Raw genomic sequence first — 10,568 nt, forward strand, 5'->3', positions numbered from 1 at the left:
ATCTCGATAATCAGTATAGTAAATTTTAAATTTAAAAGACTAAAATGATAAAAATGGTAAATCTGAAAGAACACTATGGAATTTAGTCTCCAAAACATTAATATAGTCGGCGCCAAAGAATAGGATTGCACATTGGAACCATTAATTGGTGGGGAGAACATTCGGGTCGGATCTAACTCCAATAAAACAAAACTAACGACGGTATCAATATTGTTCTCTGTAAACAAATAATTAATCATTTATCGACTCTTGAACTGTACGAGTACCACGACCAATGACGATGCCTCATTCCTCTTTCGTATTTTAATTTCAGGTTCATGGTACTCTATTTTATATGGATTTATTCATAGAAAATTAAGGAGCATAAGTCAAAAAGTCATCACTGGATTATTTTAAACGTTTATTCCATATAAATAATATCAATATATCTTTTTTTTCCTATTCTCTACCAAAAGAAAAATAATATGCGTTGATTCGTTATCATTGTAATATATTAAGAATTACTTTAGGGGTATTTGAAGAGAAGAACGCCGGAAAATTACGAAATTATATTAAAATTAGTTACTTTTAATTTGATGATGCGACAATACAACATTAGATAGCTGTGTAAAAGTTTTACATTGGCAGGATATAAAAATTAAATGCGTAGTGATAATGTATACAATTTTACATAATTATTAATTAGATTTATATACTTAGATAGCATTTTAAGAAATAAATTTATTAATTATTTATATAAAAATCTCTTTTAGATTAAGCTCTTTTAATATAAAAAAATTAATTATTCTTAAATTTAAGATGATAAAATTTACATATAATAAGAATTATAAAAGTTAATAATAATTAATCTCTTACTTTATTATTTTAGAATATCCAAAATTAAGTTTTTTATACTAGTGGTGCATACAAATTACAATAAATTCAGCTAATATGTGTTTTAAAAACACAAATTAAAATTATTAATTAAAAAATATGTAAAATTTAATTTTTAACATAATTATTGTACATTTATAAAAATAAAAAATTTAAAATTTGTTGCTAATAATAATTTTAATTTATATCTTTAAGACACATGTGAATTAAGAGTAAATAGTCAAATTAGTCTCTAAAAGATTACTCATTCTTTAAATTGGTCCTCGAAAGATTTTTTTAATCAAATTCGTCCTTTAAAAATTTTAAATTAGTCTTATTAGTCCTTCTGTCACTTTGTTTGTTGATAGTGTCAAAATTTGTTAATTTAACGTGTTAAATAATATCCCAACATACATCTAGAAGTCTTAATTGACTATTAACATGATTAGTTTATGAAATTAGATTAAATCAAAATTTAATTAAAGAAAAAACTTGAGGCATTAGAATTTTCTAATTTAGAGTTGATTTGATCTAATTTCATAAATTAATCATATTAATAGTCAATTAAGACTTCTAGGTGTATGTTGGAGTGTCATTTAATACATTACATTAGTAAATTTTAACACCATCAACAAATAAAGTGACGCAAGGACTAATATGACTAATTTAAAATCTTTAAAGGACGAATTTGATTAAAAAAATCTTTCGAAAATTAATTTAAAGAATGGATAATCTTTTAGGGACTAATTTGATCATTTACTCTCTGAATTAAATTCAATTAAAATTAATGATTAATTAAGAAAAAAAAGCCCTGATTTGCCCAAATAAATTGGGAGTGGTGATGCTGTGTTGGTGGCCGTGATTAAAATTATGATGACAGAGAATAAAACGGTGGAAATATTAAAAAAGAAGAGACAAAAGCATTGAAAGTTTAAACAATACACATTTTTTTGGTGCGCCTATTTTCTTTTCTCAGCGAATGAGTGTCGGCTCTTTTGCTTCTGTGCCTAAAATATTTTAGCAAAAAAATAATAATAATAATAAAATTAAAAAAAAAAAATTCTGCTATTAACTGGTACACTTTCGCTTTCACAGCAACAACACAATTCCACAACGATAAATTCAGGAACTAACCCACCAATTTTCCCTCCATTCACAAATAATAAATAAAAAAAAAAAAAATCAATTTTTTAAAACCAGTGTTCATTCATTCATTCATCTCTCACATAAACATTAACACTGGACCATTTTTTTTATAAGCCACCACCCTCAACCACCGCTACTACCCTCTCTTCATTCACATTCATATTCATATTCATATTCCTTCATTGTATGTAGCAAAATATAGCAGCACCTTCGATTCAACCCGTTGAGCATTTTCCACCTCATTCTTTGTTTCAGGTACACAGTGCACTTATCATTCTTACTCGCACATCACGCTTTTTTTTGTTCATTAATACCATTGGATCATTGATAAGTTTTGTGATACTGTGCAATGGAGAAGATTGTTTGATTCATCGAATTGTTCATAGCTTTTGCTGTCTTGTGAATTCTCTCATACTTGTTTGTTTCTAGAAGTTTCTAGTTTGTGTGTGAATTAAAGTATTAAACCGATGGGGGCATTGCCATTAACTTCGCTCTGCGTTTGCTTTAATACTTGGTTTTCTGGGCTCTGAGTTTTTTTTTTTATACAATTTAACTCTATTCATTGATCGCATTAAGTTTTCTATGATGAATTGGTGAAGCAATTCTATGCTCCTGAGTTCATGAGTTAAATTTTAAAAGAAGTATTAAGATCTTTTATTTAAGTATAGGTAGATTAGGATAACTTTGTACACTAATTTAGGTTTTATTTTTTTATTATATCTGGATATCTTCCTTCTAAATTGGTAACTTGGAAAAAAAGTCTCTCCAAAAGATCTAAGTCTGAATCAGAAAGAAAAGGAATTGGCGGTTTGCTTGTTCATATGTGATGTTTTTGCTTGTGTATAAATCTAACTGATTGGTTCATTGGTTTCTTAAACAACAATGACTAGGAATAAAATGTTTTGCTCTTTTGGTAAGTGGTAGGTTGAAGTTGAGGTGAAAAAGTTAAATTGGTTGGCAAGATGGCATAAATTAATTCATCCAATTTTGGCAAATGAAAATTTTCCCTTTAACATGTGTTCTTATTATTCTTATTGCCAACTCATGAGGATGCTTGTGGCTTTTGTCTTTCCATTTTGGCCAAAAATAAAACGTGGCTTTATGGAAAAATTAGTATATGCCCTCATTTGATACTTCTACATAAGTTACTTTGCATTCCTTATTCTATTTGTTGGATTTGTAGCAGAATGATAGATTGCACAAAATGGTTATGCCTTCTATTTTGTGTACTTCTATTGCTGAAGGCAGAAGCTTCTTATGTTCCAATCACTTTTGTCCAGAATGCGGTCACAAAAGGAGCCGGTGAGGAATTTTTCGCTACGTCTGATAGAAGTTAATTTTCCTTGTTGAGCTGTTCTATTTTAGTTAGTTTATTATCATATTTGGTAACTTTTCCCCCCCTAAAAATTACTCTGCAGTTTGTTTGGATGGGAGTGCACCAGCTTACCATCTTGATAGGGGATTCGGAGAAGGGATAAACAATTGGTTAGTTCAGTTTGAGGTGTGTCCTGTCCCTTTCTGCAAACTGGCATCAATAATAAGTCTTCACCAATTACCAACTCAAGAAAACATTGCTTTCATTATTTTGTTTTTCTTTCTGATTTAAAATAACAAAAAATATTTATTTCTTTTGCTTGTATCACTATGATTAAACTAATTGCTTTGGCAAAATGGTAGAGGGGTGAAAGAACTGTTTTGGAAAGATAAAACCCAATCTTAATTTCAATTCCACAAGAACTGGAAGCTTTCTAAGTGACTTTTCTGTTGTTGAACCTGCAAATTCTTAGCTGTGATTATGATTTTCATTTACCATGGTCTATGGAGATTGCCAAAACAAAATTTTAATTCTCAAGTTTGGATTCATATGTAAAGTGATTCTTAAATGTCTATTCCGTCCAATGAACTTCATTTGGTTTATTTTAGGGTGGGGGATGGTGCAACAATGTTACTACTTGCCTTGGTCGAAAGAACGGTCGTTTAGGTTCATCTAAGAAAATGGCCAAGCAAATTGCCTTTTCAGGGATTTTAAATAACAGAAGAATTTTTAATCCAGGTATTTTCTACTAGTCAATAGATCATGTTTTATTTTTTCCCTTCATTAATTCACATTTGCTTAGGTTTCTAATAATGAAAGTTGTTGATTCCAGATTTCTACAATTGGAACAGAGTCAAGGTTAGGTACTGTGATGGTTCTTCATTTACTGGTGATAAGGAAGAAGTTAATCCAGTGAGTTCTGCAATACTAAAAAGGAATCTCTTAGTTGAATTATCAAGAGAAGCATTAAACACTTGCAAATTGTATTTCCTATTTTTGGTTCTGATGAGACTATAAAATATCATGGTGTATAAATCAGACAACTCAATTGCACTTCAGAGGGGCAAGGGTTTTTGCTGCTGTCATGCAGGATTTACTTACAAAAGGAATGAAAAATGCTCGAAATGTAAGAGACATCGATGATTTGCGACTACTTTTCTTCTTCCTCTATTAATTTTTTTTCTTAGTCACTGAAACTTATCACTATAACTGCAGGCTATCATATCTGGATGTTCAGCTGGAGGATTGACTTCGATATTGCATTGTGATCGCTTCCGAGCTCTATTGCCTGCAGGAGCTAAAGTTAAATGCCTTTCAGATGCCGGTTACTTTATTAACACGTAAGATCCTTTACTTTTCTTTCCACTTAGCCTCTCTTGATTGTTTTTACATTTCCTTAGATCATTTTGTGATAGAATATGTTAATGTGGTACAACAGACGGGATGTCTCTGGAACACAACACATTGAACAATTCTTCAGTCAAATTGTTGCAACACATGTATGTACTATTTTCCAACTTAAAAATGCACTAGCATCTATCTCCTGCGTTTTACAGAAAAGTCCCAGTTTTCATTTGAAAGATGCTTTCTGAAGCTTTCATCTAAGAGAGGTATAAGTTCTAAAATATTCAGGTGTGGTTTGTTTCCTCTTTTTCTTTTGCAGGGCTCTGCGAAGAATTTGCCTCCGTCCTGCACTTCAAGACTTAGTCCAGGGCTGGTAAGTTTGATCATTTTAGTTTTATATTCTACATTTGTAAATCTCTGAAGTTACTAATACTTTATTTTGGAAAATGTTGTAGTGCTTCTTCCCACAGTATTTGGTATCCCAAATCAAAACACCAATCTTCTTTGTGAATGCAGCATATGACTCATGGCAGGTCAGAGACAACAGTTTAGTTGCATATTAGTTTTCCTTAATATGTCGGTCATGCTTGACTTAAGATTTTAACCTGAAAAACTGTGATACTATCAGAATTGGCTCAAGATTATTCCACACACTCTTTAGTCTTTTTATGTCAGTATCAATATATGGATCTTTGATAACTCACCGCTGCAATGAACTTGTCATTTAATGTTACTGCTACTAGCTCTCATCGCCTGATGAGATCCTTCTAGTCTTTCTTCCTGATCCTTATTGCTTTGATTCAGATTAAGAACATTCTGGCACCAGGAGTTGCCGATCCTGAAGGCCATTGGCATAGCTGCAAACTTGATATAAATAACTGTTCACCTGATCAACTTGAATTAATGCAAGGTGAATATCCTGATCTTTGATAAATTGTCTCTCTTGGAAATCTGCTGAAACCCTTAATAATTTGACATAAGATCATCTAACATTTTATGACATCACATTTAAATTCATGATTTTTCAGGGTTTAGGACACAGTTCCTAAGGGCACTGACTGTGTTAGGAAACTCTCCATCCAAAGGAATGTTCATAGACTCATGCTATGCCCATTGCCAAACTGAAATGCAGGAAACATGGTTCAGAACTGACTCTCCCCTGTTGAACAAGACAGTAAGAAGCTGAATGCATCATTATAAACATTATATAATCAGCTTTCTCATATCTTCTGGTTTTATTATAGGCAAATTACACTCATCTCCCTTGAGATTTTGTAAAATTCAACCTGACTCCTATCTATTTCTGAAAGTATAACTTGATCTCCTATGAGATTTAGATAATGACATACTCAATACTCAATATCACTTGACAAATCGAATTGCAGTGAATTTCTTCAAATTCAAGAGAGATCAATGTAATTTGCCCTCAATATTTCTCTATCCAGCTGATTCAATGGCTAACTTGTGTACATAACAATGTGCAGACAATTGCGAAGGCTGTAGCAGATTGGTTCTTTGAACGAAAGCCTTTCCGGCAGATCGATTGTGCTTACCCTTGCAATCCCAGCTGCCACAACCGTGTCTTCGAACCACAAGACCAACCAGAAGTATAGATTCATTTTCATCAAAAATTCATATATAGATTATAGTCATCATTCTTATAAACCACATTCATTGTTTCACTAGCTAGTCATTGATTAAGGAGGAGAAAAAAAAAATGGATATGATTTTATCAAGGTATGACAATAAGGGAAATGCAGCCACTGCACTCAACTTGTGTGCTGGGCGCCCCCTCCATCATTGTTTTGAATGCCACAGGCATCTACTAATATTCTTTATTCTAAGTCATTTTTTCTTGTACTCGCTTCATCCACATGAAAAATGAAACTGTAACTTGGTGTGATTCTCACACACCAACTGGATGGGTTAATGAGTACAATAGAAAATTTGAGTCATCATATTAGTACTATGATATGTATCTATATATATAATCTTCATTGTAAAAAAGGTATTTGGTTAAGAGATTTATTTATATGTTGTGTGCAATGTTAGAAAAATGTCACCACCAAAGGAACTTCAGATGCATCATCAAGAAATCCAAATCCATGGTTCCCAAAGTTATCAAACAAGGTGAGACTTATGTTGCAATATTCTGCAAATTAAAGGTAATGATAACCAGCAAAGCAAATCAAATCAAAATGCTTTAACTTCAAGCTTACATTTCATGCATGATTTTGGGACCATCCATCCAGTAGAACAATGACAAATGCCGAATCGCATCACTGCTAAATTAATAAAATAATAATAATAATAATAACAATTTTAATGTTTAACTTATCATTAAAGTTGAAATAAGATAAGAATAAGATACAAATTTCAAAAGCATTTTGATTAGGTGTTCCAAAAACGGAACACGTGTTGTGTGAATGCGAATCAGATCTACACTCTGCACTTTATCTTTCTCCTGTGTGGAATTCAATTAGTGATTTGTTGATTCTCCGATTTTCCGTCGTCACGCGCCGCCGCTGCAGCGATTGTCCTCAATCTCAATTTACCGTAATTTTATTTCTTTGATGATCGCGATTAACAGCGAAATTTCCAATAAAGAACAGAAACCAAAAACGATTTTCTGTTCTGTTCTAATATAATTACAATATTCTCCATATCATCATCAACTACGATTTTGATCTGTGTTTTTGTCGCGTATAAATTGCAATGAAATTTAAACATAAATGTGTTGATATGTTACTGTATATTACTTGCCAGGGAAAACGGATGGAGCTTTTGTGCATCAAACAATGGATAAGTGGCCTTCTTCCAACCTTGCTTATTCTGGTGAGTGAGCTTAAATTGTTTAAAGCTGTTAATCTGTTTTATTTTATTGAAATAATTTATTCATAATACAGATTATTCGTTAATTAATTAATTTATATGGTTCTTGCATCTTTTAGGCCATTCTTTAAAAGCTGCTTTGATGGTTAGTTATGACTCAGCTGGATCGTCTCTCTGTCTACCATGTAAGAGGAATTATAATCTACCATTTGAATAATGTTATACATTCAAGTCTTTTTGTTAATTAAATTCAAATTAAATTGATCTAACATAACAAAAATCAGTTATCACTAGCATTATTTTAAATTTTATTGTTTAACTTAGTTGAACTTAGAAGCATAAAAAAACTTGTGTGTGTAGTATTATTCTTATATTAAAAATTATTTATGTATTTTTTTCCTCCAGAAATAATGGATTGATTTATAATGAATTGGATGCTGACCACCTTGTTGATTTTATATACAGATTGTAAATAAACTACAGACAGAAAACTTCATAGTTGGATACATACAATAATTAATGTAAGCTTGAATTATCTCTTTATACAAATTGTTTTTCCACTTGAAATTGCTTAAAGTACATCTTGCGTTAGTGTGTTTAAGAAATTTGGTAACCGTATATCACCAACTAATTCTGGTTTAAGATGATAAAAGAACCATATTGAATTATTCTTTTAAGTGTCATCATGTGACACTAATCCTATTTTTGTGCATTGTAATTCTTGATTTATTAATTGAAATAATTATGTCAATTAAAGAAAAATCGCTTAATGCATGGTGCATAAAATCTGCTGGTGGAGTATTTGTTAGGAGCCAGGATGTATTTTATTAGTCTGTAAGTACACGAGTCTAAATTTCAATTTAATTTTTCATTTTATTTTATTTTATTCAAAAGAAATAGAATTTTAAACAGATTCTTATTGTTATTTATTTATTTATGCAGGGATATTGATACTACAATCTGCTTGGTACTAATAACCACCATGGAAGGCTATGTATGCAATTTCCTCGCTTTGTTTTCTCTTTGCCTAACTCACGCTATGCGACAGAGGTTCCACTGGCACGGAATTTTTACTGAATGCTGATCAGTTTCATTAGTTAGTTAATTAGGACACAAATTTGACTATTTGAGAAGGGTCTGAAGATCTTTATGTAGCATTTATGATTTACTGGTGGAGTAATAGATATTAATGTAACTTTTAATCTACTATTTTTTTTAGAGAAAATGACAAATAGATCCTTAACCTTTTGTTTCGCAGACATTTTCGTTTCTGACAATTGAAAAATACTTTTAAGTCCCTGATATTCACAAAATTTGGACGGATCAGTCCCTGACGGAGGCATTTGGACGTCCGTTCAAGTTTTGTGAAGGTTAGGGACTTAAAAGTATTTTTCAATGGTCAGAAACAAAAATGTCCGCAAAAACCTATTTGTCATTTTCTCTTTTTTTTATTATTATTACTAAATGCGTGTAATAATAATAAAAATTTAGCTAATCTATATCTTAAAGACACAATTTAACAAATTAAAGTTATTAGTAATAGAAAGTTTGAAATATTTTATTTTAATAAATGTACAACAAATATATTTAGAATTTAAATTTTATATCATTTTCTATAAACGTTTTTTTAATTTATAACTTTATCATGAAGTCCCATGTTAGTTAAATTCTAATAATAAATATAAAATTAGTTAAGTTTTTATCTCTTAATAAATGATTTTTTGTTTTAAGTTTTAGAAACAGTAATAGTAATAGTAATATAATAGAAATTCTTTAATCATATGTTTATTGATGTTCGATTTTACTAAATGTGTTATATATGCTTTTCACTATAAAGGGAGATTCTATAATATCAAAAGATTAGGATATCTAACTTGTGTACGAATTTTTTTTCTTTTTTTTTTTTATTTGGTGATTATTAAAAAATTAGAGTAAAGTATCGTTTTTATCCCTTACGTTTAAGGTAAGTTTTATTTGTGTCTCTAACATTTAAATCGTCCTATTTGTATTCCTAACATTTTATAAATTGATTCAATGTTATCCTGTCGTCAATTATACTAATATATTATATTGTATTTTTAATTATTCTCACTTGGATGTATTTATTCTCAATTAGGTCTCACTTGTATATGTTCGATTTTAATATTGTATCCAAAATTTGTGTTTATGTTCAATTATGTCTCTAAAAAAGTGAATTATGTAAATATTGCATTGATTAGTTTTAATTTTTAATGAGTTACTATCCTGAGTGGATCATCAATTCTGACCCAAACATTTATATTCTAACTTCAAGAAGAGATTTTCAGAACTCTAACTAAAGCACATGATGTGTAATTGACGGCAGGATAACATTGAATCACTTTTATAAACATTAGTGATATAAATAAAACGATTTAAACGTTAGAGATACAAATAAGACTTACCCTAAACGTTGGAACCAAAACGATACTTTACTCAAAAGACTATTATTGTGTAAAAAATTTGGTATAAATGGCCGGAGTTAAAGACAATAAAAAATATCTCAAGAGTCGAAGTCAAGAAAAAAATTTAATAATCAGAGTCAAAAGTAGTCAATAGTCAATGTTGAAAAGAGTTTAATAGATAAGGTAAAAGATAATGTATGTATAAAATAATTACCAGCTAAAAACTAAACAAAATCACATTAATTTATATAAATAATTAATTTTAAATTTTTTAAATTTAAAATTTAAAAAATTTAAATTTAATTAAGTAAATCTATAAAAACCTCCCTCTTTTCTCTCACATTAACCTACCTACCTCCAACAATCACACACACAGACCTCTCTCTCACTGTCAGGCCCTCTCTGCCTCTCCACTGACGAAACCTTCTCCTCTTTCCTCCTCAACCACCTCCTTCAAACCCTATCTACCCTCAACCGCGGCGTCGCTCGCAAGAACGCGTTCGATTCCCTCATTACGCGCCTCTGTAAGCTCCAGCGCGTCGATAACGCGCTCCAAGTGCCGTACCGACGCCGGAGGCTGCTGCCCCAATGCGACCACCTTCTACCTCGTTCTAAACATCCTAACGCGCTAGAAAGCCATAGACCACGCGCGGTGC

At 30.9% G+C, this 10,568-nt stretch overlaps 1 protein-coding gene across 7 annotated transcripts; it reads left to right on the forward strand.

Moving 5' to 3' along the window:
- Positions 1 to 1,948: 1,948 nt before the first annotated feature.
- On the forward strand, positions 1,949 to 8,695 carry LOC107642440 (Pectinacetylesterase family protein). 7 transcript variants are annotated; one of them, XR_015883394.1, is made up of 19 exons: positions 2,001 to 2,253; positions 3,185 to 3,300; positions 3,417 to 3,499; positions 3,922 to 4,051; positions 4,146 to 4,225; positions 4,353 to 4,439; positions 4,529 to 4,653; positions 4,752 to 4,812; positions 4,977 to 5,030; positions 5,113 to 5,190; positions 5,462 to 5,567; positions 5,686 to 5,831; positions 6,142 to 6,264; positions 6,710 to 6,787; positions 7,424 to 7,492; positions 7,609 to 7,674; positions 7,955 to 8,010; positions 8,247 to 8,323; positions 8,432 to 8,695. XR_015883394.1 is itself a non-coding variant. In XM_088487543.1 (13 exons), the coding sequence occupies exons 2-13, from the start codon at positions 3,186 to 3,188 to the stop codon at positions 6,268 to 6,270; spliced, it is 1,194 nt and encodes a 397-aa protein (XP_088343669.1). In that variant the 5' UTR covers positions 1,949 to 2,253; positions 3,182 to 3,185; the 3' UTR covers positions 6,271 to 6,689. The 7 variants fall into 7 exon arrangements, 2 of the variants coding, with proteins under 2 accessions (XP_088343669.1, XP_088343668.1); XR_015883396.1 differs by having other exon boundaries at positions 2,004 to 2,253; positions 3,182 to 3,300; XR_015883395.1 differs by lacking the exon at positions 8,247 to 8,323.
- Positions 8,696 to 10,568: the final 1,873 nt, after the last annotated feature.

The sequence above is a fragment of the Arachis ipaensis genome, chromosome B5 (assembly GCF_059453495.1).
Source record: "Arachis ipaensis isolate K30076 ecotype BB chromosome B5, ASM5945349v1, whole genome shotgun sequence".
NCBI classification, from domain to species: Eukaryota; Viridiplantae; Streptophyta; class Magnoliopsida; order Fabales; family Fabaceae; genus Arachis; species Arachis ipaensis.

Bases quoted from the DNA above. Each gene is read 5' to 3' on its own strand.
- LOC107642440 (XM_088487543.1), top strand. From the start codon at position 3,186: ATGATAGATTGCACAAAATGGTTATGCCTTCTATTTTGTGTACTTCTA. The intron at 4,813-4,976 runs GTATGTACTATT...TTTCTTTTGCAG, and splicing joins GTCAAATTGTTGCAACACAT to GGCTCTGCGAAGAATTTGCC. The intron at 5,031-5,112 runs GTAAGTTTGATC...AAAATGTTGTAG, and splicing joins CAAGACTTAGTCCAGGGCTG to TGCTTCTTCCCACAGTATTT.